A 19,771-nucleotide genomic window follows, 5' to 3' on the forward strand; every position below is an offset into this window, starting at 1 on the left:
TCGCGAAGAAATCCTGGGCGCCAGGAAACTAAGTGCGTGGTTTGCCACTACTTTACTAGGCTTTCCGCAGCTCCGCTGGTCTCTGGTGTTTCCGGTAGCAGAGCCACTGCATAATTTTTTCCCGCCAAGCTAGTGCGTATTTAGATGGAGTGACGTACACGGGAAGGAAACAGCGCGCAGTATCGTTGCCATTTTCTGAAAAGTATAGCGCCACTTCATAATCTTGTTCTTTCCCACCTTTCTTCGTCTTTGTCTGCCACACCAAACTGCACCTCGCCATGGTGGATACGGGTGCGAAGGGAACGCGCAGCCTCATCGTCATTGTCCTCATAATCATCGTCGCGGCGCCTTTCGTCGTCTCGAGCAACTGCGCTCCACGACGGTTGGTAGCCATAGGCAGAGGGGGGCGGCATTAACATTCGCCCAATGTCTCTGCGTGAGGTCCGAGCCGCCGTAAGTACTCACGTTGTCCTCCTGCGCCTGCTTCCTCATTAACCCCGTGCGACCAACGCGGTGAGCTCCGCCGTTTTCGCGACGTGGCGGCGGCGCTGGCACCGCAGAGAATCCATCGCCATTCGCTCTTGGTAGCGTGCACTTAACTTGTGTGGTTGGACCTGTGCTCTACGCCCTCTATTTGATTTGTTTCAACAGCGAAGGGGAGGGTGGGGGCAGAGGGACAATTTGGGTGAGACTGTGGTTCCGAGTCTCTCTTGTTTTCTTTTTCAGATACTTTTAGCGCGTATGAGTTGCCTTTATGGTTCTCTTATTAAATGCCCCACCCTATCTTTGGGTAATGAAGCAGGGTGTTTAATTGCTCTGCCGTAATTTGCCTTAATTATGAAGCGGGCCGAAGACCACATCGAAAGCTTTTTCTCTCACGTTATTTTTTTTCTCGGAACCTTATGTTCATTGGTCTAAGAAAGAGAAAACACGATGAACCTGCAGATGACCAATCGCACTGCGTACGCTAGTTGTACATTTTCGAGGAAGTAGGTGGTGTGGGTCAGGTCAACAAACTGCATGGCCACTGCACGCGAGTCGCTGTTATGCAAGTGGCCTGAGAAGTGTGAGTACGAATGGTTTGCCCGCTGATGTCCCATATCAAAGAGTCAGATAATACACAAGCCGCAGTAATCGCACTTCAGTTTTGCCTGACCTGCATATTCAAGACAAAGTAAAGAAGTTTTGAGATCAAATTATAGATAATCCTTCCAAGAGTTAAAGGCACTTACATCGATGCTTTTTTAACAGGTGGTGTGATTCGAGAATATTTCAGCCTACCTGAAATGCGTTCTTGATAAAACACTATGTTCGCCCGCCTTCATACGTAGTTTACTGAAAATCCTTACCTTTATTTTCAGCCTCAGCATTCACCCCTTGAAGATAACTTAATCAAGTGAGTTTCTTCATGAAATGTTATTATTCCTTAACGTGTTCGCTCTCTCTGAATATGCCTCTCATTGCCCTTTACATTTCCTTGCATTCTTTGTTGCATTTTCTCTCTCTATCCCCTTTTGTGTCAATTATTTCTTTCATTTTCTTACTTTCTTCTCTCTCTTTTTTTTTTTTTGAGATTGGTAACTGTAAATTACAAGCTTCTTTTATACCTCATGGTGCACTGGAGCTTTCTCACAGCAAAATCCCAGTCACGAAAGTGTGTCGAAAACATAAACACACGAATTCCTTGCCGTTATGTCGTAGATTTTCTTACTTTTCTTATTTCGGTCTTCTTCCTTGCTTAGGTTTAGCACGAATGAACACCTCAAGTAGGCTAAAGGAGTACATGGTAATTTCTTAACTTCTGTACAAAATCACATAAACTTAGCAAATTGCAGATTGATTGATTGATTGATTGATTGATTGATTGATTGATTGATTGATTGATTGATTGAGTTAGTTAGTTAGTTAGTTAGTTAGTGTGTGAGTGATTGAGTGAGTGAGACCCAAAGAACTCTTGGCTATGAATGACACTGTACAGGAAGTAACTGGTTGAATAGGGGCCTCAAGGGGCCTTAATCGGGGCCTTTAACGTGCGTTGACGTGCAGTTAAAATTAAGTAGACAAGAGTGTTTGCATTCAGGCACCTTCGCAAAGCAGCCACCGCAGCCGGTCGTCGAACCCTCGATATCACATGATAGATAGATAGATAGATAGATAGATAGATAGATAGATAGATAGATAGATAGATAGATAGATAGATAGATAGATAGATAGATAGATAGATAGATAGATAGATAGATAGATAGATAGATAGATAGATAGATAGATAGATAGATAGATAGATAGATAGATAGATAGATAGATAGATAGATAGATAGATAGATAGATAGATAGATAGATAGATAGATAGATAGATAGATAGATAGATAGATAGATAGATAGATAGATAGATAGATAGATAGATAGATAGATAGATAGATATGTCTGGCATGGATGAAATGGAAATGTGCATTTACATTTAGTCTAAACAGCTGGAGATGGCCTACAGCTGCATCCGGCGAGGTAAGCTGGTATTTCGATCCGTCGGTGCTAATCGCGGTGAGCGTGCCGTGCGCTACTTCGTTATTCCTGACATAACAACCGTGTAACGTTGATTGCAGCCGTCGCTGAGCACATCGGCCGAGCGCTGGTACCGCCTTCTTGTCCTCCAGGGCAAGGTGAGTTGCGGTCTGGCGGAAGCGGCAGTCCATTGGCACAGCACACAAGAGGAGCGAAATTCGGAGAATGTCCCAAGCTTTACCTGAAAGTTCCGAGCACCCGACTGAGGTGCCCGCCACGGGCGGAGTGGGTGCCATCGAAGAGCGCCCCAGCACCAGCAAGCACAGCGCGGGCGCCGAAAGTTCGCAGGCAGACGATCGCGGCGCTAAGGACTCTGTCGATGGCGGGGCACCACAAGCAGAAGACATCGCGATCAGAGAGGGAGGGAGAGACCGCCCCTGACAGGAACCAGGTGAACCACTTGTGTACTTATCAAGAGCATCAAGGGTTTAAGGCACAGAAGAGAAAGAAACTGGCTTAATTATGCGGAGGTATAGATGAATTAGTTCGATTATTACCAGTTTACAAAATACGGGAGACGTTGAAGAGCTCGAATGCGTTCGCAGCTCCGTGGCCGGCCGGCAGACACAAGCAAGATCGCTTCTCTCCTGGCTTATGTCATTGTCTGTCTCCCTGCTTATGTAAACTATACTAGTCACTAGCCTTTGCCGCTGCAGTCTGCCGCCTCCAGTATTCCGGCTTTTCGTAGACGGTGATGCAGCGGGAAATGAACGCGGCGATGTCTAGCGCCGCCAGGATGAAAAGGCGCCAGAAATGGCCTCCATGTTTTGACCGCTCACCTTCAACTTCAGCAAACATTTCTTCTCTCGCCGCCCCGCCCGGATTTTGGGAAGTTGAGTGCAGCATGCAGCCCAGCCTCTGAACTGAGGTATAGTGACTGCCCGCAAATAAACACGCCCGACTATTCCGAATACCTTAAGTAAAGCCGCTCTGTGCAGCGCGTTCGAGCATACAGGTGCTGCAGGAAGTGCCTGTTTAAAAAATGACAGCATATTAATTGTCGAAGAACGTTTTGAAATTGCAGTGACTACTACAACCGAGAAGTTGTGCGGCCCTCAACTCCCATAATTTGAAGTGACGTGTCGAGCGTACGGACGTGCAACGATCAGAAGCTGAAGTTGGCATTGATGAAATGTAAAAAGAAAGCGATGAGAATATAAGCGTCACAATAATTCCCGCAAATGACGCGTCAGGACGAATCAGTCGAATGTGAAGCGTCAACTCCTACCAATAAGGGGCTTGCATAAGCCGAAAATCCCATGCTGCAGTCGGTGGTTTTCGGCCGCCAGTGTGTGGGATAGAGACTGACAGTCTCCCGTAGCCGGTCGCATGTTGTGTGCGGTTTCCCCAGCATTCTCTCCCTGAAATTAGGCATGCTGACGTGTACTTCTGCGTGCCGCCATTCGAGCAGTGCGTCTACATGGACAGTTCAGTCCGTAAGGTTTACTATCACTACCATTCTTTGCCCTATCCCTATTTTCGTTTGTTTCATTTTCTTCAGAAGCCTCTATTTTCTCGGAGTGTGGTACCACTCTGAAGAATAAGGATAGGTATTTGGGCGAGTTGGTTTGAATTCATGGCGAGAATGCAGCATAGCGCCGAAGTGCGGAAAGATAGGGGGTGATTAGTGGAAGGAGCAAACACGGCGCCTGAGTTTGCACCTCTTCCCGCTAATCACGCATCTACCTTCCTGAAAGTCGGACCTTTGTGCTGCATTGACTGTCTAAAGAAGGGTACTGCTTTGGTATAGTTGGTAACAATTCATGATAAATGCTATCTTCGCACCACTTGAAATGAGGACTAGAAACGACAGACTCATGCGCTTGTGTCGTTCCTAGCTCTCGTTTCAAGTAGTGCGCAAATAACATTTACTTCTGAAGTTTTCGCGATAAATTGGTCATTGATGCCAACATAATTCAACAGCCACAAATGTTTGCGAGTGCGTTCCACTGCTGAATGGCACATGCAAAGCGGAGTGTCTGTTCTTTCTCTCTTTTTTTCTTTTTCTGTTTCTTTTTAGTCGTCAACTGCATCCATCCTAAACTTGCGTGCAATTTATTGGCTCAATTATTTAATGCATTGCTCTAACCTCGCTTTTGCGGTGTCAAATGGCCACTTCCTTTAATGCCCAAATAAAAAAAATTGGAGGATGCTTAAGCTTCGCTTTTAAGAGTGGAACGCGATAGCATTCAAAGGATCCCTGACTGCTTGTCATGCTCCCCAACAACTACAGGTTAAGCAACCGTAATGGTTACCGCGAAACACTGGCGGCGAACGCTATGCACGAAGGCGAGCTTTCCTGGTAGAAACGCGGCCTGTTGCTTGGGGCGATCCCGGAGATATTGCACAGCCGCGCCAAAAAAAAAAGTTGTCGCAGTTTCACCTGAAAGGCGAAGCATCAATTGCGATAGCAAACTTGTAGAGAGCTATACGGAGTAATGATATTAGCTTTATCAGCTGTATAAACTTGGACATGCAGCAGCATCGGCAACATGCAGAACTGTTGTCGACGCCATCGGCGTTTTACCCGCGTTCACTCAAAATGCGTGCGGCGTTGGTGACTGTTGCCGGAGCCTCTGATATAAATAGGCACTTCGTCGCCTCCCTTCCCTCCCCCTCCCCCACGGCCTCTCGCGCGTCGGAAGAAGGCGCGTTTGCTCTACATATATGGTGATTGTAAAGGAGAAAAGAGACGCCTACTTCTGCAGCCCTTAAGCGAGCACGGCGCAGAACGCGCGTTTGTTCTCCGCCGTGCGTTCACTCCCCGTGAAAGACGCGCCCCTCGCGCCCTTTCACTCGCACATACAGCGTTCGGCTCGTGCTCCCTTGGCGCTGAGCCGTGCTCCCTCAAGGGCTGCAGAAGATAGCGCCAACCTTTCCCTTTCCCTCAAGAACCACTTATCATCGTGCTCCCTCAAGGGCTGCAGAAGATAGCGCCAACCTTTCCCTTTCCCTCAAGAACCACTTATCATCATCGCGGCGACGATTTCTTCTCCAAATGACGTCATACGGAACCTCACGGCGACGGCGACGGCGACGGCAGAAATCTGCTTTAGAGTGTCCATATAATTGCTATCGCAATAAAATTGCATAATTTTCAGGTTTCCGTTTTGTTTCGTACTTTTAATATTTCAGTCTGAGAAATTTAACATAAAAGGCGTGCGCTGTGGGTGTTCAGTTGCATGACATTTGTTTGTGGAATGTCATTCTCAAAATTCCGAGGAATAGCTTTGCCAAGAATGCAAGACAAGCTATCAGCAACATTAATAATAGAATGGTGTGGCAATATAACCCGCATATATACCGCATGTCATATAAGAAGGCGTGGCATATACATCTACCTAGAAGAGAGAGAGAGAGAAACGTGGTGGGAAAGGCAGGGAGGTTAACCCGAAAAGATTCTGGTTTGCTACCCCATGTACCTAAATATATTCGGAGGGCCTGCGTGGTTGGGGATGATTTTCTCCGCCACCCGCCGATCGGCATCGCACGCCGACGCCTGTTGCCGACGCCGGATTTTCTGCGACACGGGGCCCTCAACGCTATCGCCTTAAAAGATTTCAAGGCCTCACTCGCATAGAACACCGTGTTCATAATATGTCATAATATGTCGGGCATACGTGTTTTTGGCCTGCTACTCAGCAGGTAATGCTAACGAAGCTGAAGTTGTCGCGTTTCGGGTCGGAATTATCCTCGTGTTTGGACGCAGCTCTCTCGACTGAATCAATCCACGCTTGCCCGCGTTTACGACAGGACGAAAACGCGTCGCTCGTCGCCAAAGTTCCGGCCGTTGTCGAGGCAGAACCGGATGTCGCCTTCGCCGGCACTGTGACAGACACTCGCTGTGGGCTTCTCTGGTTCCGCCCCGCGGCGCTGCAGAGGTTCTGCAAGCCGCGCTACATGCTGATCAACATGTGCGCCATCTGCTTCACGCAAGGCTTCCTCGCCAACGGGGTCATCAACGTCGTCTTGCCGACGCTCGAGCGTCGGTTCCAGCTGCGCAGCTTCGAGAGCGCCATGATCATCAGCACGTACAACGTGGCCAACTGCCTCGCCATCGCGCCCGTCGCCTTCATGGGCACCAGCGGCAACAAGCCGGTGTTCGTAGGCGTCGGCGCCCTCACCATGGGGCTTGGCGCACTTCTCTTCACCTCGGCCCATTTCCTCGCGCCCGCCTACCAGTGGGGTTCCGAACTGCTGGACCTCTGCCCGGCGGGCCCGCTTCCGAAGGACCTCTGCGTCAGCGGTGACGTGCGGAACTACCGGTTCCTGCTGATGCTGGCGTACGCCATGTGTGGTATTGGCTCGACGCCCTTCTACACGCTGGGCATCTCGTACCTGGACGAGAACGTGCCCACCAGGATGGTCTCCACGTACCTAGGTAAGGGCTCAACGTCTTTAAAGCAGAAAACGGTGAAAGCATTGGGCGAGTTAGTAACTTGTGGCAAAACTACAAGCGCAAATGGGAAAACGAGAACGCAGAGAAAAAGTTGCACATGGCCTTTTTGTGTGTGTGTGTGTGTCTTCCTTTCTGCGTCTTCCGTGTCTTGCTTAATTTAGACAGAGCTGGGCCCACTTTGAAGCTAGGCATATAACACATTTCTAACATTTAAATGAGCATAGGAAAATGTAATACAAAGAAAGGGCAACACTACAGTAAAATTGCGGTCTTTAATTGATTGAAGGGGGAAGAAACACACCCAAGAAGTGAAGCTGCAAAAGACTGAAGAATCCAAGTCACGGCACATGATGTGCTTAGAAAGTACAAAGAAGAGACATGCAGATTATTACGCGAAACTTATTGCATTAAAAAGGAGTATCATAACTTTCTTGGCATTGCGTCTATCAGAAACAATTCATGGGGTTTAATGTGCAAAAGCAGAAGCATGGCTACGAGGGTCTCCGTATTATTTCTGGTACCGTAGAATCTTTAAAATACACCTGAGTCGAGCTGCACAAGCGTTTTAACAGCGGAGCTGTTCAAGGTAGCCGTAAGTCGGTGGCGCGTTAACAGAAAATGCGGGCCGATCCTGGCGGAAGTGCAGAAAGGGTCCAAGCGCAATGGCACATACCCCTGTGGACTAGCGAAGCTGAGCCTGGCTAAGTCTAGATAAGCATGGATGGGACTACTTAAGCTTAGCTAGTCATCGATAGCCAATCAATAGCCAATCAATAGCTAATCAATATTCAATCAATAATCAATAAACTCAGGAAAATGCTGGGGATGACTTGGTAGTGCTTAGCCTAGCTCATATACGTGGCCAATACCTTGCGATAGCCAATCTAGAGCCAATCAAAGCTAATCGATAATCCAAAAATGATCAATAAATTCCGGGAAATGCTGGGGATGGATTTGGTAGTGCTTAGCCTAGCCCAAACGCCAGGACTATCGTCCTGACTTTTGGGCTAGGCTAAGCACTACCAATGCTGATGGGCACCTAGCTATAGCTAGGTGCCCATCAGCTCCACTGTCTCCTTAGCATTGCGCCTCCAGTGCAAGCTACGCTAATTTTAACACGATAGCGTTTAGGGCCCCGTATCGCAGAACATCCGGTGTCGGCATCGGCATCGGCGCCCGCGACCGAGAAAATCACACCAAACCACGTTTGGGTATGCCACATCATTCTTTAGTTAATGTTGCTCATATACCTTGTCTTGCATTCTTGGCAAAGCTATTCCTCGGAATTTCGAGAATGACAATCCACAAACAAATGTCATGAAACAAAACACCCACAGCGCGTGCCATTTATGTTAAATCTTCTCAGACTGAAATATTAAAAGTGCGAAACAAATACGGGAACCTGAAAATGATGTAATTTCTTTGGCGCGGTTGTGCACAATCTCCGGGATCGGCCCACGCAAGGAGCCGCGTTTCCACCAGAAAGCTCGCCTACGTGCACAACGTTCGCCGCCAGTGTTTGCCAGTAACCATTACGGTTGCATAAGCTGCAGTCGTCGGGAACCATGAGTAGCAGTCAGGGATCTTTGAATGCTATCGCGTTCCACTCTTAAAAGCGAAACTTAAACGTCCTCCCATTTTTTTTTTCTTTTTGTGTAGCCAGAACCGGCGCACCGAGATCATTCTGAAGACCAATGAGGACGCCAAGTTGATCTAGTTTGTTTCAATTCTACCAGCCGTGGTACTCCAGTGGCTATGGCGCTGTGCTGCTGAGCACGAAGTCGCGCGTTCCATCCCAGCCATGACGGCCGCATTTCGATGGGCGCGGATTGCGAAAACGCCCGTGTATCGTGCTTTGGGTGCACGTTATCTAAGAACCCCGGGTGGTCAAAATGAATCTGGAGCGCCACTACCGTGCGGCTTATAATGAGATCGTGGTTATGGCACGTAAAACCCCAGCACAATGTTTATTTTAAAAAAAAAAACAATGTTATGCGAAGCAGTGTGCGGGGAGCCTACAAAGTTAACCGAACGACCATAAGAGCACCAAGACGTAGGCTGCTGTTTCATGACCTACATGACACGCATGTCATGACAATCATGTCATGAGTACTCAGGAGTCCCTTTAGCTACGCCTGAGAGACCTTAAGGTGAAAGCCTTAGTCATGCTCATGACCATGACTTCGACCATCAAGATTTAGCCTTTTCCTTCACTTAGTACCACATCCGAACCCATTCCAGTGGTTTTGAGTGTTAATCTTCTTTGGGAGTCATTGTCATTTTTGCTAAGTCATGCTCCTGACTATGACTTCCTACCATCATCCGTTAGTATTTCCTTCGCTTAGTACCTACGTCAGAACCCATTTCAGTGGTTTTTGAGTGTTAATGTTTTTCGCTGGGTCATTGTCATTTTAGGCTGCTTTTTCATGACCTACATGACACGCATGTCATGACCTATCATTTATCTTGCTCATACACTGTTGTCATACTATGCCAAGTTTGGTACCTACCATGTTAACGAAACGACCACGAGAACACCACGACGTAGGCAGCTGTTTCATGACCTACTTGAAGCACATGTCATAATATTCATGTCATGACCTATCATTTATGTTCGTCATACACTCTTGTCATACTATGCCAATTTTGGTAAATACCAAGTTAACGAAACGACCATGAGGGCACCAAGACGTAGGTGGATCGATAGATAGATAGATAGATAGATAGATAGATAGATAGATAGATAGATAGATAGATAGATAGATAGATAGATAGATAGATAGATAGATAGATAGATAGATAGATAGATAGATAGATAGATAGATAGATAGATAGATAGATAGATAGATAGATAGATAGATAGATAGATAGATAGATAGATAGATAGATAGATAGATAGATAGATAGATAGATAGATAGATAGATAGATAGATAGATAGATAGATAGATAGATAGATAGATAGATAGATAGATAGATAGATAGATAGATAGATAGATGTTCGCCGGCAAATGTTCGCCAAGAAATGCTTCGCGTTTATTAGCCAATAGAAGCAGCGCAGGACATTAAAAGACGTTAATGGACGGGCCACTCTCGGGCAAGCAACCTCCAGTAAGCTACATAAAGGCTAAACCAGTTCTTTAGCAGCGTGCGCCTGATAGTCTCACAACTCCCCTGCCAGCAAAGTGTGGTGCCATGCTCCAGTGGTAAATTGGCAGAAAACAAATGCTTATGCGTGTCAAACGCTGCTGGCGGTTCAGCTTTCCTGTTTGGGTTCCCGATCTGAGCGCGGTAGCAGACTGATGGTTTGCTGGTGTTGTGCAATATACGAGGAAAGTTTTGCTGCACTGTACAGCTCCACTTTACTGCAACAGCCACGTAGTACTCTCGGAAGCTGTTGGCAAGGGAGTGCGGATCAAGTGACTTGGCAGTGGATCTTCCAGCCTATAATGTCAAGCATGCAGTAGACGACCGAGCACGTCGTGGCAGATGTGTCATTCCATCGACCTCGCAGAACAAGTAGGCGCACGGACAAACACCATGCGCACCAAGGCCGTAACCACGGGAAGGTTGGAGGGTTCTGACACCCACGACAAAACCACACAAAATCACATCTCCACACATCATGCAAAGCAGTTCCAGTTGTTTAATTACTAAAAAATGTAGGTCCAATCCACGCTGTGAAGGTGGATTTTAGCGAAGCTGTTGAGATTCAACAAAGGAATTGTTGAAGAAAAGAATATGCGATAAAATGCAGTGTATTAAATTTATTTTATTGCACAACGACATTCACCACTGCTTTGTGGTCACTGTTGTATACGCTTATGTTTTCTATTTTGACGCTTGAAACTTTCTTGGCCAAGGTCCGCACACCTCGAAAGCAGACACGGCTTGTCCGGGGAATGTACGAGGGAGAACGTCGAGGGCATTGCTTTTCTTTGCGGTGTTCTATACGGCGGAGATGCGCGACAAGTCGTCACGGAACCACAGGCGATCACACACGGCACGGGAGAATCCAAATTCCACTTCGAGGAACTTGCGCTTGAATTTCGCCGTCGCTCCCTTGAACGTGGCGACCTTGTCGGCGCGGTACTTCAGTTGCTTCGCAGCATTCTCTGCTTCGCGAAGCTCATCGTCGTCCTGGCAGGCTTGTCGCATACGCCTGGCATGTCTAGCGGCATATGTCGGATCCTGCTTACGACGTGCTTCAGCGAGACTTTTGTTCTTTTCTTCGAGCTTTATATTCCCGCTCTTTTCTGCAGTCTTCACTTTGCGTGGTCTCCCCATGACAGCCTGGGATGAACCGAAGGCGTTGCTATACCGGTTTTCCTTTTATTATACATATAGCTCACGCACTGGGTGATTGCCAAATGGGCACTTTGCCAGAGGTGCGGCGCTTGCGCTGTTTTTTTTTTTTTTTTTTTTCTTGGAAAACACGCGCTCGGTTGTGCGGCTAGACCGCTGCGTGGCGAACATATGGCAATGAAGATATGCTGTTTTGTGCCTTCAATTGCTGACAACAGGGACCTTATCATCTGTCATGTGATCTTGATGCTTGTTTTGGTATACTTTTTCTTTTTTTTTCGGCGGAATTTTTTTGCTGGGCACACGAAAGAACGGTTGGTTGGTAGAGGTGTATAGCTTCGCTATAAAACAGTGATTTAGTGTTTCTTATTATTGTTGCTATTGTTTCCTTTGTTCGTAAATCACAAAACTGTGCTATTCAGGCAAGCGTACTACCCAATCCCGCTCAAGAGTATCACGGCTTTGGCGGACTGACGAAATATATGTGTTATGTATTCATTGTGGGGTCTTAAGGTCTCACAGGAGTACCGACGACCGCAGGTTCGAGCTTAGCGAGCCACAGGGCCGCGTCAGCTATCGCCTCCAGCACCGCTGCGCGCGAGCTCAGGCCACAAGGGGCTACCGAGCGACGCATGCGAGAACACAGTATTGCCCTGATTTATTGAATCCGGTGGTACCAGCACTGCACAAACGCCGGGGCGGCGGTGAGCCAAAGAGGTCCCGCACCAAGGGCGAAAATAAAGACACGGGCGCCTATAGTACGTCGCTGCGAGAGCACAGGCTCAAGCTGGGACATGGCGCTAGGAAAAGTCCCGGCGGCTATGCTACTTGACCTGGCACTAACCAATGGACCAACTCGCGAGAGCTCGGGCAATCTCCTTTGGCTTGGGCCTTCGGCAAGTGCCGCTCGGCGTGATAGGACCTCGCGCGAGCGCTAGGCACCGCTCTTCGGCTTAGCGTCAGGAAAGGATCAGCACAAAGTACGCGCTCCCCGCACAGGCAAAGGCACCGTGCGCGAGCTCAAGTCCTAGTCACAAAGGTGTCGACGGACGTGAGGAAAGCGTGTACTTACCCTGCACTGGTCCCGGAGATATGAGAGCCACGCTAAACAGTCAGCAGCCGAACGTGGCTGCCTCGTGACGTCAGCGCCCCGCCCCCACCGCAAACCACCGCGAGTGGAGTGCCACCGCAGAAACCGGTTGGGGGCGGACGGGGATAGGCGGGAGACGGCAAAAACAGGTGAAGCCCACGCAATGGCGCCGGCGCATTCCTCAATCCCCACATCATAAAGAAAGAAAGAAAGAAAGAAAGAAAGAAAGAAAGAAAGAAAGAAAGAAAGAAAGAAAGAAAGAAAGAAAGAAAGAAAGAAAGAAAGAAAGAAAGAAAGAAAGAAAGAAAGAAACTATTTTTGTGTCTATTTTCAGCCAGTACCGCAATCAACGAAATATAACATCTGCTGCTGGCTTAGCACATTTTAAACATGTAATCAAATTGAGCCATGTTTTTGTAGATTTCACTTGCGTGTTTGGTTTTCCATTGCTCAGTCCCTGATAATGGTTATACTACACATAGTTCCTATTGAAGCCTGGATAGATTATAAACCTAGTTACGCAGCTTATGGAAACATTGAAGTGTTATAGCATCTCGTTAAGACTACAGCGAAATTTAGTGTCCCTAAGTAAGGCTAGTGCTCATCAAGCAGCTGATAGGAATTGCTGTTGTTAAATTATCGAACTAAAGTTTTCCAGTTGTCAAATTACGGCCAATACAGCCAGCATACGGTACACAGAAAACTAAATGCAGACATCGCTACAAGAGCAAGAAATGCAGCGAAGAGTGACTCTTCAATGAGGCGAAACGATTCTTTCCAGGTGTGTACTCATGTATGAGTGTCTTGGGTCCCGGCTTCGGGTTCATGGCGTCTGGCTTCTTCTTGAGGCTCTACGTCGACATCACCAAAGACGTCAAACAGTGAGCATCCGCTTCTATCGTGCCTTCATTTGAGAACCTGGGCTCACAGGTTGAATAGATACGAGAACCCGTCTTGGTCACGCGGTTAAGGGGTGATGATAGACAGATATTAGACGTCAGAAATTTTTTAATTTTCTCAAGTTCCTCTGAACGAAAATTTTATTGCGATAGCAATTCTATGGACACTCCACACGACGTTTTGCCATAGTCGTCGCCGTTGCCGTGAGGTTCTGTATATATTTAGGTATATGTATGCTACACGCCACGCCATGCTACACGACATGCAGTAAATGCGGGTGATATTCTCACACCATACTACCAGTAAAGTTGCTAATACCAGGTCTTACATTCTTGATAAAATTATTCCTCAGAATTTTGAGAATGGCAGCCCACAGACAAATGACATGAAATAAAACACCGACAGCGCATGTCTTTTATATTAAATCTTCTAAGACTTAAATATTAAACGTACGAAACAGTAAGAGAGCTCCACCATGAATATGATGTAATTTTATTGGCGTGGCTGTGCACTACCTCCGCTATCAGCGCACGAAAGTGGTTTGAAACATACCCGATACGGAAAAGTGGTGGTAAAGCCGCTAAGAAATAAGTTGCATTTAATTAAAACATAAATGGCAATTTTGCGATGGCAGGATTCAAAGAGAGGACCCCTAGCACAGCAGCTCGTTTAAACAGCGACGCTGTTTAAGCCATCCGTAACTTGTTGTTCGTGGTTCGTATCAAGAAACTGCCGCGCCGTAGCCATAGCAACCAGGAGATGGGGGAGGAGCTTCTTCCCCTCCCGACCCCCGCCTCTCTTTTTTCCGCGGCGCGCTGAGCCAGGAGAAAAGAAAAAAAAAAGTCAGTCGATTGATAACGAGCGGCTAGCCTCCAACACGTTCAGCGTCGGGAAAGCAACAGCGTTCTTGGCACTGTGCCAACCATGGTTAGCCTGCCTCCGTTTGTGGCATGCCAGGAACGCTGTCGCTCGTAGGCGCAGACGCGTCCAGCGCTAGTTACGTGAAATGTCGCGAAAGGGAAAGTACCTCCGAAAATGATCGCTCGAGAATACCTTCCTACGTGCGTAGTTAAGTTATAGTGCCTAGAATATACTTATGTATATTCTAGGCACTATAGTTAAGTTAAACCAAGTTAAGAATGAACCAGGCCTCACGCAGTATCGCGTGTTTTCCAACTTTGCAGCTTGGGCCTGACATCAGGAAGCGCCGTCTGGGTTGGAGCGTGGTGGATCGGGTTCCTGTTTACCGGAGTGACAATGCTCATCATTTTCCTGCCATCTATGTTCTTTCCCAAGCACATGCCAAGTGAGCATCGACCCCGTATCCTGTGGACTGTGAACTTGTCAGCCATTATTACTTTCCAAAGGCAACTCGAGCCTGTGCATATTTGAATTGAAAGTGACTGAAAGAACGCATTTCATGATTATAGAAATTTTGACCATAATTTACAAGTTCGCTCGTATTTCTCGCACAGTTCTTTCAAAAGGACAATAAACAGAAAAATAGGTTGAACTGTATTAGGAAAGCACGTTTTTACTATACCGAAAGTGTCACACGTACATAAAGGAGGGGTGAGAGGAAGGGGACGGTTGGTGGAGTGGGACAGTTCATGTATCCTTAAACACCATCTGAGCTTCGCAGCTCAGTGAAACCGTTCACAGATAGAGCCGCCGTACATACAGTTTCCCTCGTGATCTTTGCTCGCTTCGTCGTAAAACGGTAGCTAGCGGTTTCGCTGCTGCCACTCCGACTCAGAATTGCAAGGGCACGTGCGCGAATTAAAAAAAAATCGAGATGCACATTTCTGGAGTGTTTTTTTTTTTTGCCACTAGGATTTTAAGCGTAATCAACGACTGTACCATGTGAAAAATTATTTTGCAGCAGCCTTGTGTCCTTAGGAATGAATGGGGCAGAACGATGGAGGGACCAGTGGGACGCTGTTTAAGCCCTCCCTAACTGCGCCACATGCCTTTGTCGTTGCTTTAATCGCAGATTTACCCTCTATATTTGGCTATTAATTTTGCACATTAAAACTTCCACATAAATACTTCTTAGAACACACTGACATTTCCCGTGTATATATACAGCGGGATAAACGAACTACCCCGGATTAGTGGCAAAGAAAGGCGTTACAAATAAACGTATATATATGCTCAAGAACACAGTTAGTACATCGAGTGACAGGTTCGTTTCCTGACGTCGGAAGAAAGCCAGTTGAAAAGTGACTTGAAACCCTCCCTGACAGCGAGCTACAGAGCCTACCGGCGATCGACTTCAAAGAGCGCCAGTAAATAAAAAAAAAGTAGGAACATTACTTTTGACAGCGAGCTACAGAGCCTACCGGCGATCGACTTCAAAGAGCATCAGTAGATAAAAAAACTAGGAGCATTACTTTTTCTATAATTAGGTTTGTACGATTTGGCACATAAATATCAGTCGAGGGCAAGAAGATCGAGAGCACCCTGATCGCGTAGATATAGCTGTGAAGGTCATGAAACTAAGAGGAGAAACATGGATCTTTCCTTCCCTGCATGTCCGGACGTAAGTGCGGTGTCAAGCGAAAACATTATGTCAAAGCTGTCAGAGCCACAATTCGCGGAGGAAACCAAAACCTTGAGCTCCCTGTTTGTGTTTAATGTCGACATGACCACATGTCAGGCTGACTAGATAACTGTTTAGGAGCCATACGTGATGTGCGCCATTCGTCCAACGTGATGTCCCACTCCTCCCTATAAAAAGGTTGAAATGGAACACATTTTATTTTGTGCATTTCTTTTTCCTTCAAAGCTTCCTGAACGTCACCAAGGAAAGAATGAATTTCTGTGTCTTTATAACCGTATGCCTGACGTAAATTTAGAGCATTTAAGTTTACATCTATGTGACAAATAAACTCAGCAAGAATTAAGATAGTGAGAACTATCCCCTTCCTCCCGCCTCTCCTCCACTGGCGCTGGGGTTCCGGCGAACAGTTCAAGAAGTAAAAATTTGGCCTTCATTTCTTTCATCTAGTAATCGACCCCTTTCTGCGGATTCAGCTAAAATACAGTTTTGAAGGAGCACTTCGTCAGTCAAAAGTGGTTTTGTGTTCCTCTTAATGACAGCTAGTTCAGGCGTGGTCAAAATGTCATTCCGCCGCTTCTGTAGCAATATGAGGTTTGAATTGGCGTAGCCAAGATTAGCCTAAACAAGCATTGGCAGGAGCTAGCTATTCGTTTCCCGCGAAGTCCATCTCGTACGTGCGGTACTCAATGAAACATGTAGAGCAGGCGTGTGTAAGCCTGGAAGAAGTGTTTTAAAATATTCTGAGTGGGCACGCATCTAGTCCGCAGTACTTATAAGTATTTGAAGGGCTACCTGTCTTCGCCCTAGCTAGTCTGTATATGTGTTACCATTTAAGGAAAACCGGAATACTGGAGACTTGGAAGGGAGCAGCGGCGCTCGGTGACGTTGAGTTCAGCTTGAAATCTTAAACGATGAGTGTGTCAATGTTGTTAGTAGAAGCTGGATTTTCAAGCAATAAAAATGTGGGTTTTAGGTGCCATAAACAGGTACTTAAAGCCTCCTTTTAAACGCGATGATGGTCGAAATAGGCACTATTTAGCGTTTGCCTAGTTACGTTTGCCTGTTAGCCTAGTTTGCCTAGTTAGTTAGTCCCTCGTTATTATGGGTGTGAGTAGAAGACTTTGCGGTAACATGAAAGAAACTTGATTCCTCCAAGCTATGATGCTGGCGCATAGGTCTGAGAATTCTATGGAGTGCCAGACGAACCACTTTTTCCGTCTTAAGTGAGATTAAACCCGATGGTTCCTTCAAACCAAAGGTCACAACACTAAAAATTAAATTTATATTCTTGTGTTTTACGTGCCAAAACCACGCTATGAATATGAGGCATGTCGTAGTGGGGAACTCTGGATTATTAATTCTGACCACCTGGCGTTCTTTAACGTGTACCCAATGCAACGTTTTGCATTTCGCCCCCATCAAAATGCGGCCGCTGCCGCCGGGATTTGAACCCGCGCCCTCAGGCTTAGCAGCGCAATGCCAAAACCACTGCATCACCACAGTGGGTAGGTCAATAAAATAAAGCACAATGATGTGTCACTGTGCTTTGGACTGCCCCAGCTGCCGGGCACTGCCATTCAAACCGAACCTTTGGCTTTGACAGGCGCGCATTGAGGTACAAGGAGTTTTGAATAATCAGTTATTATTATTATTATTATTATTATTATTATTATTATTATTATTATTATTATTATTATTATTATTATTATTATTATTATTATTATTATTATTATTATTATTATTATTATTATTATTATTATTATTATTATTATTATTATTAATACTTGGCCATGTCATGTAGGCGACTCGTTCAATAAAACGTAAATAATGCTTCCTAAAGATAAGAGTGGACAGTAAGAGGTGAACACTCCGCCAACTCTGCGAGGACTTAAGGTAACGGATATGATACAGACAATGCCTCCTTTACTAGATGCCTGCCGCGTCGCTCGTTTACCCATTGGAGCGGAGGTTCCCGTAGTTCAGGGTGGTCGCGGAGAGGCGGCGCTCGATGCCGACCCTACTTCCTGTTGCGGAGGAAGTGACGATTACGAGGCTGGCACGCGCTCGACCAATGGCTTGACGAGAGACCGCGGGTCCTGCCTCCGGGATTGCAACAGACGCCGCTGTAATCTCGGAGGCAGGGTCACGTGGTTCAGGTTTAGAGCGGCCGCCACAGCTAGCACTCGCAGCCAACCCCGGTGGAGGAGAGGAAAGAGGAGAGGGGCAGGAACCAGCTTCTCGGTTCACGCGGCAGGCATCTTCTAAAGGAGGCATTGATACAGAACGTGATAATGCTTAATCATTCCTACACGAATACCAACGTCTGCCTTTGCAATTACACGCTAAGAAATACCTGTCCTAGGCCGGAGACCGACCACCACTTCGTACGAAGTATGGTTGCACTACTTTTTTTTTTAGTTAGTCACTTCGGCCTAACATGGTGGATCCTTTCATTTAAAAGGCACGCCAGCATTTCTCGCCAACCGTGTTCAATTTTCTCGAACAGGTGAAGAGGTTCTGTCTTGCCTCGTGGCTGGTTTTTCGCAAGAGAAGTTTATCATTCAAAGCATTTTACAGCACAAAATGTTCGCCTCCATGAAGGCCATTTTAATTCTTTGCCTGACGACGCATCCAATTGGTGCTTCTTCAGGTTCGCCTCCCTCACTGAACTCCGAGCACGGCCTCTGAGGAGGTACTTCCCCCTCCGAGCTCCGGGCATGTCAAAACACGCAGCCTTTGTGCAATACTCTCTCCTTTAACTGTTTATTCTCTCCCAGAGACGTGTCTAGACGTGCTCGGACGTGTCTGAACGTGTATGCTCTCTCCCTCCTCTTACTCCTCCTAGTATCCCGGCGGCTATAAAAGGCCGGCGCATCTAGCCTTCGGCGTTCGCGGACGTTGTCTAATAAACGTTCAGTTGTTTTGCTACCTCTTGCTTTGTCACTGCAGGGATTCCTTGCAGCCCCAGCCCTTAGGACCTAGAGTCACGATACCCTTGAGACCCTACTCCCCTCGTAGAGCCATCAAACTCTTTTCCAGCACTGTAGACACAGTGTACAGTGTCTCTTAGTTTATTTTTTTTTTTTTTGGATTCGCATCAATGACATCTTTCGATGAACTTTAGGGAAATCTTTGTTTACTTACCTTTTTTTCGTATTTGTCACCATGCTAACATGTTTTTTTTTTTTTCAGAAAGGCCTTCTCTATGCCCCGGGCTTATCTTTTCTTTCTTTTCAGTCCGCTTCTAACTCTACACCACGCGCGTTTCTTTCAAGGCGTTCTTGCAAATATATCTGACACGAGATCACTTCATGCGTTTCAGGCTATTACCAGTTGCTCGAAGAGAAAAAGACGGAGAGTCGTCAAGGAGGTCGCGTGATGAAAGACACATCCATAAAGGAGCTGCCCGGAGCCATTTACGGCATCCTAAGCAACGGCACATTCTTGTCTCTCTCCTTGGCCGGAACCGCGGACTGTGAGTATCTATACCCATCAAGAATGAGTGACCCGGAGTTAGCTAACCATTTATTCTGAGGGGGCTTTCGTGTTGGTAAGATATCACGAGCTTCTATTTAGTTCAGCGTTTTTTTATCAGCGTACCTGGCAAGATGTGGAGGAGCCTCGAAGAGCTGCGTTAGTTAAGCTCCTCACGCGACATACGTGCGTTCGGAGTTCTCTGGTAGAGCGTTATTTTTAACACGAAAGTGTTTTATGCCGGGGTCCACCAAGACTTCACTGACGTATTTCCGTCACGGAAATACGTCATAGAACATAATACAAAGAAAGAAACCAGAAGAAAAGTTCCACAAACATGCAAAATTTGGAAATCGAACCCACGACCTCTCGGTCCGCGACGATAGATCGCTGAGCGTTTAACCCATTGCGCCACAAACGCATTTGCAGAGAGCTACACAGACGCGCCTTATATATCTAACACTCCTCCGTGTACCCGCGCTC

At 46.7% G+C, this 19,771-nt stretch overlaps 1 protein-coding gene across 3 annotated transcripts in view; it reads left to right on the forward strand.

The window, feature by feature from the left end:
* Positions 1-19,771, forward strand: part of LOC119448580 (solute carrier organic anion transporter family member 4A1) — a 61,331-nt gene continuing 41,560 nt past the window's right edge. For 2 of the 3 annotated variants that reach the window (XM_049665497.1, XM_049665496.1), the window contains exons 1-7: positions 1-453; positions 1,362-1,396; positions 2,601-2,950; positions 6,313-6,940; positions 13,133-13,232; positions 14,436-14,557; positions 19,137-19,289. In XM_049665497.1, coding sequence (XP_049521454.1) covers positions 2,879-2,950; positions 6,313-6,940; positions 13,133-13,232; positions 14,436-14,557; positions 19,137-19,289 — 1,075 coding nt within the window. In that variant the 5' untranslated portion in view covers positions 1-453; positions 1,362-1,396; positions 2,601-2,878. The remainder of the gene's footprint in view (positions 454-1,361; positions 1,397-2,600; positions 2,951-6,312; positions 6,941-13,132; positions 13,233-14,435; positions 14,558-19,136; positions 19,290-19,771) is intronic. The other variant, XM_049665498.1, reaches the window with a different exon arrangement.

The sequence above is a fragment of the Dermacentor silvarum genome, chromosome 4, assembly GCF_013339745.2.
Source record: "Dermacentor silvarum isolate Dsil-2018 chromosome 4, BIME_Dsil_1.4, whole genome shotgun sequence".
NCBI classification, from domain to species: domain Eukaryota; kingdom Metazoa; phylum Arthropoda; class Arachnida; order Ixodida; family Ixodidae; genus Dermacentor; species Dermacentor silvarum.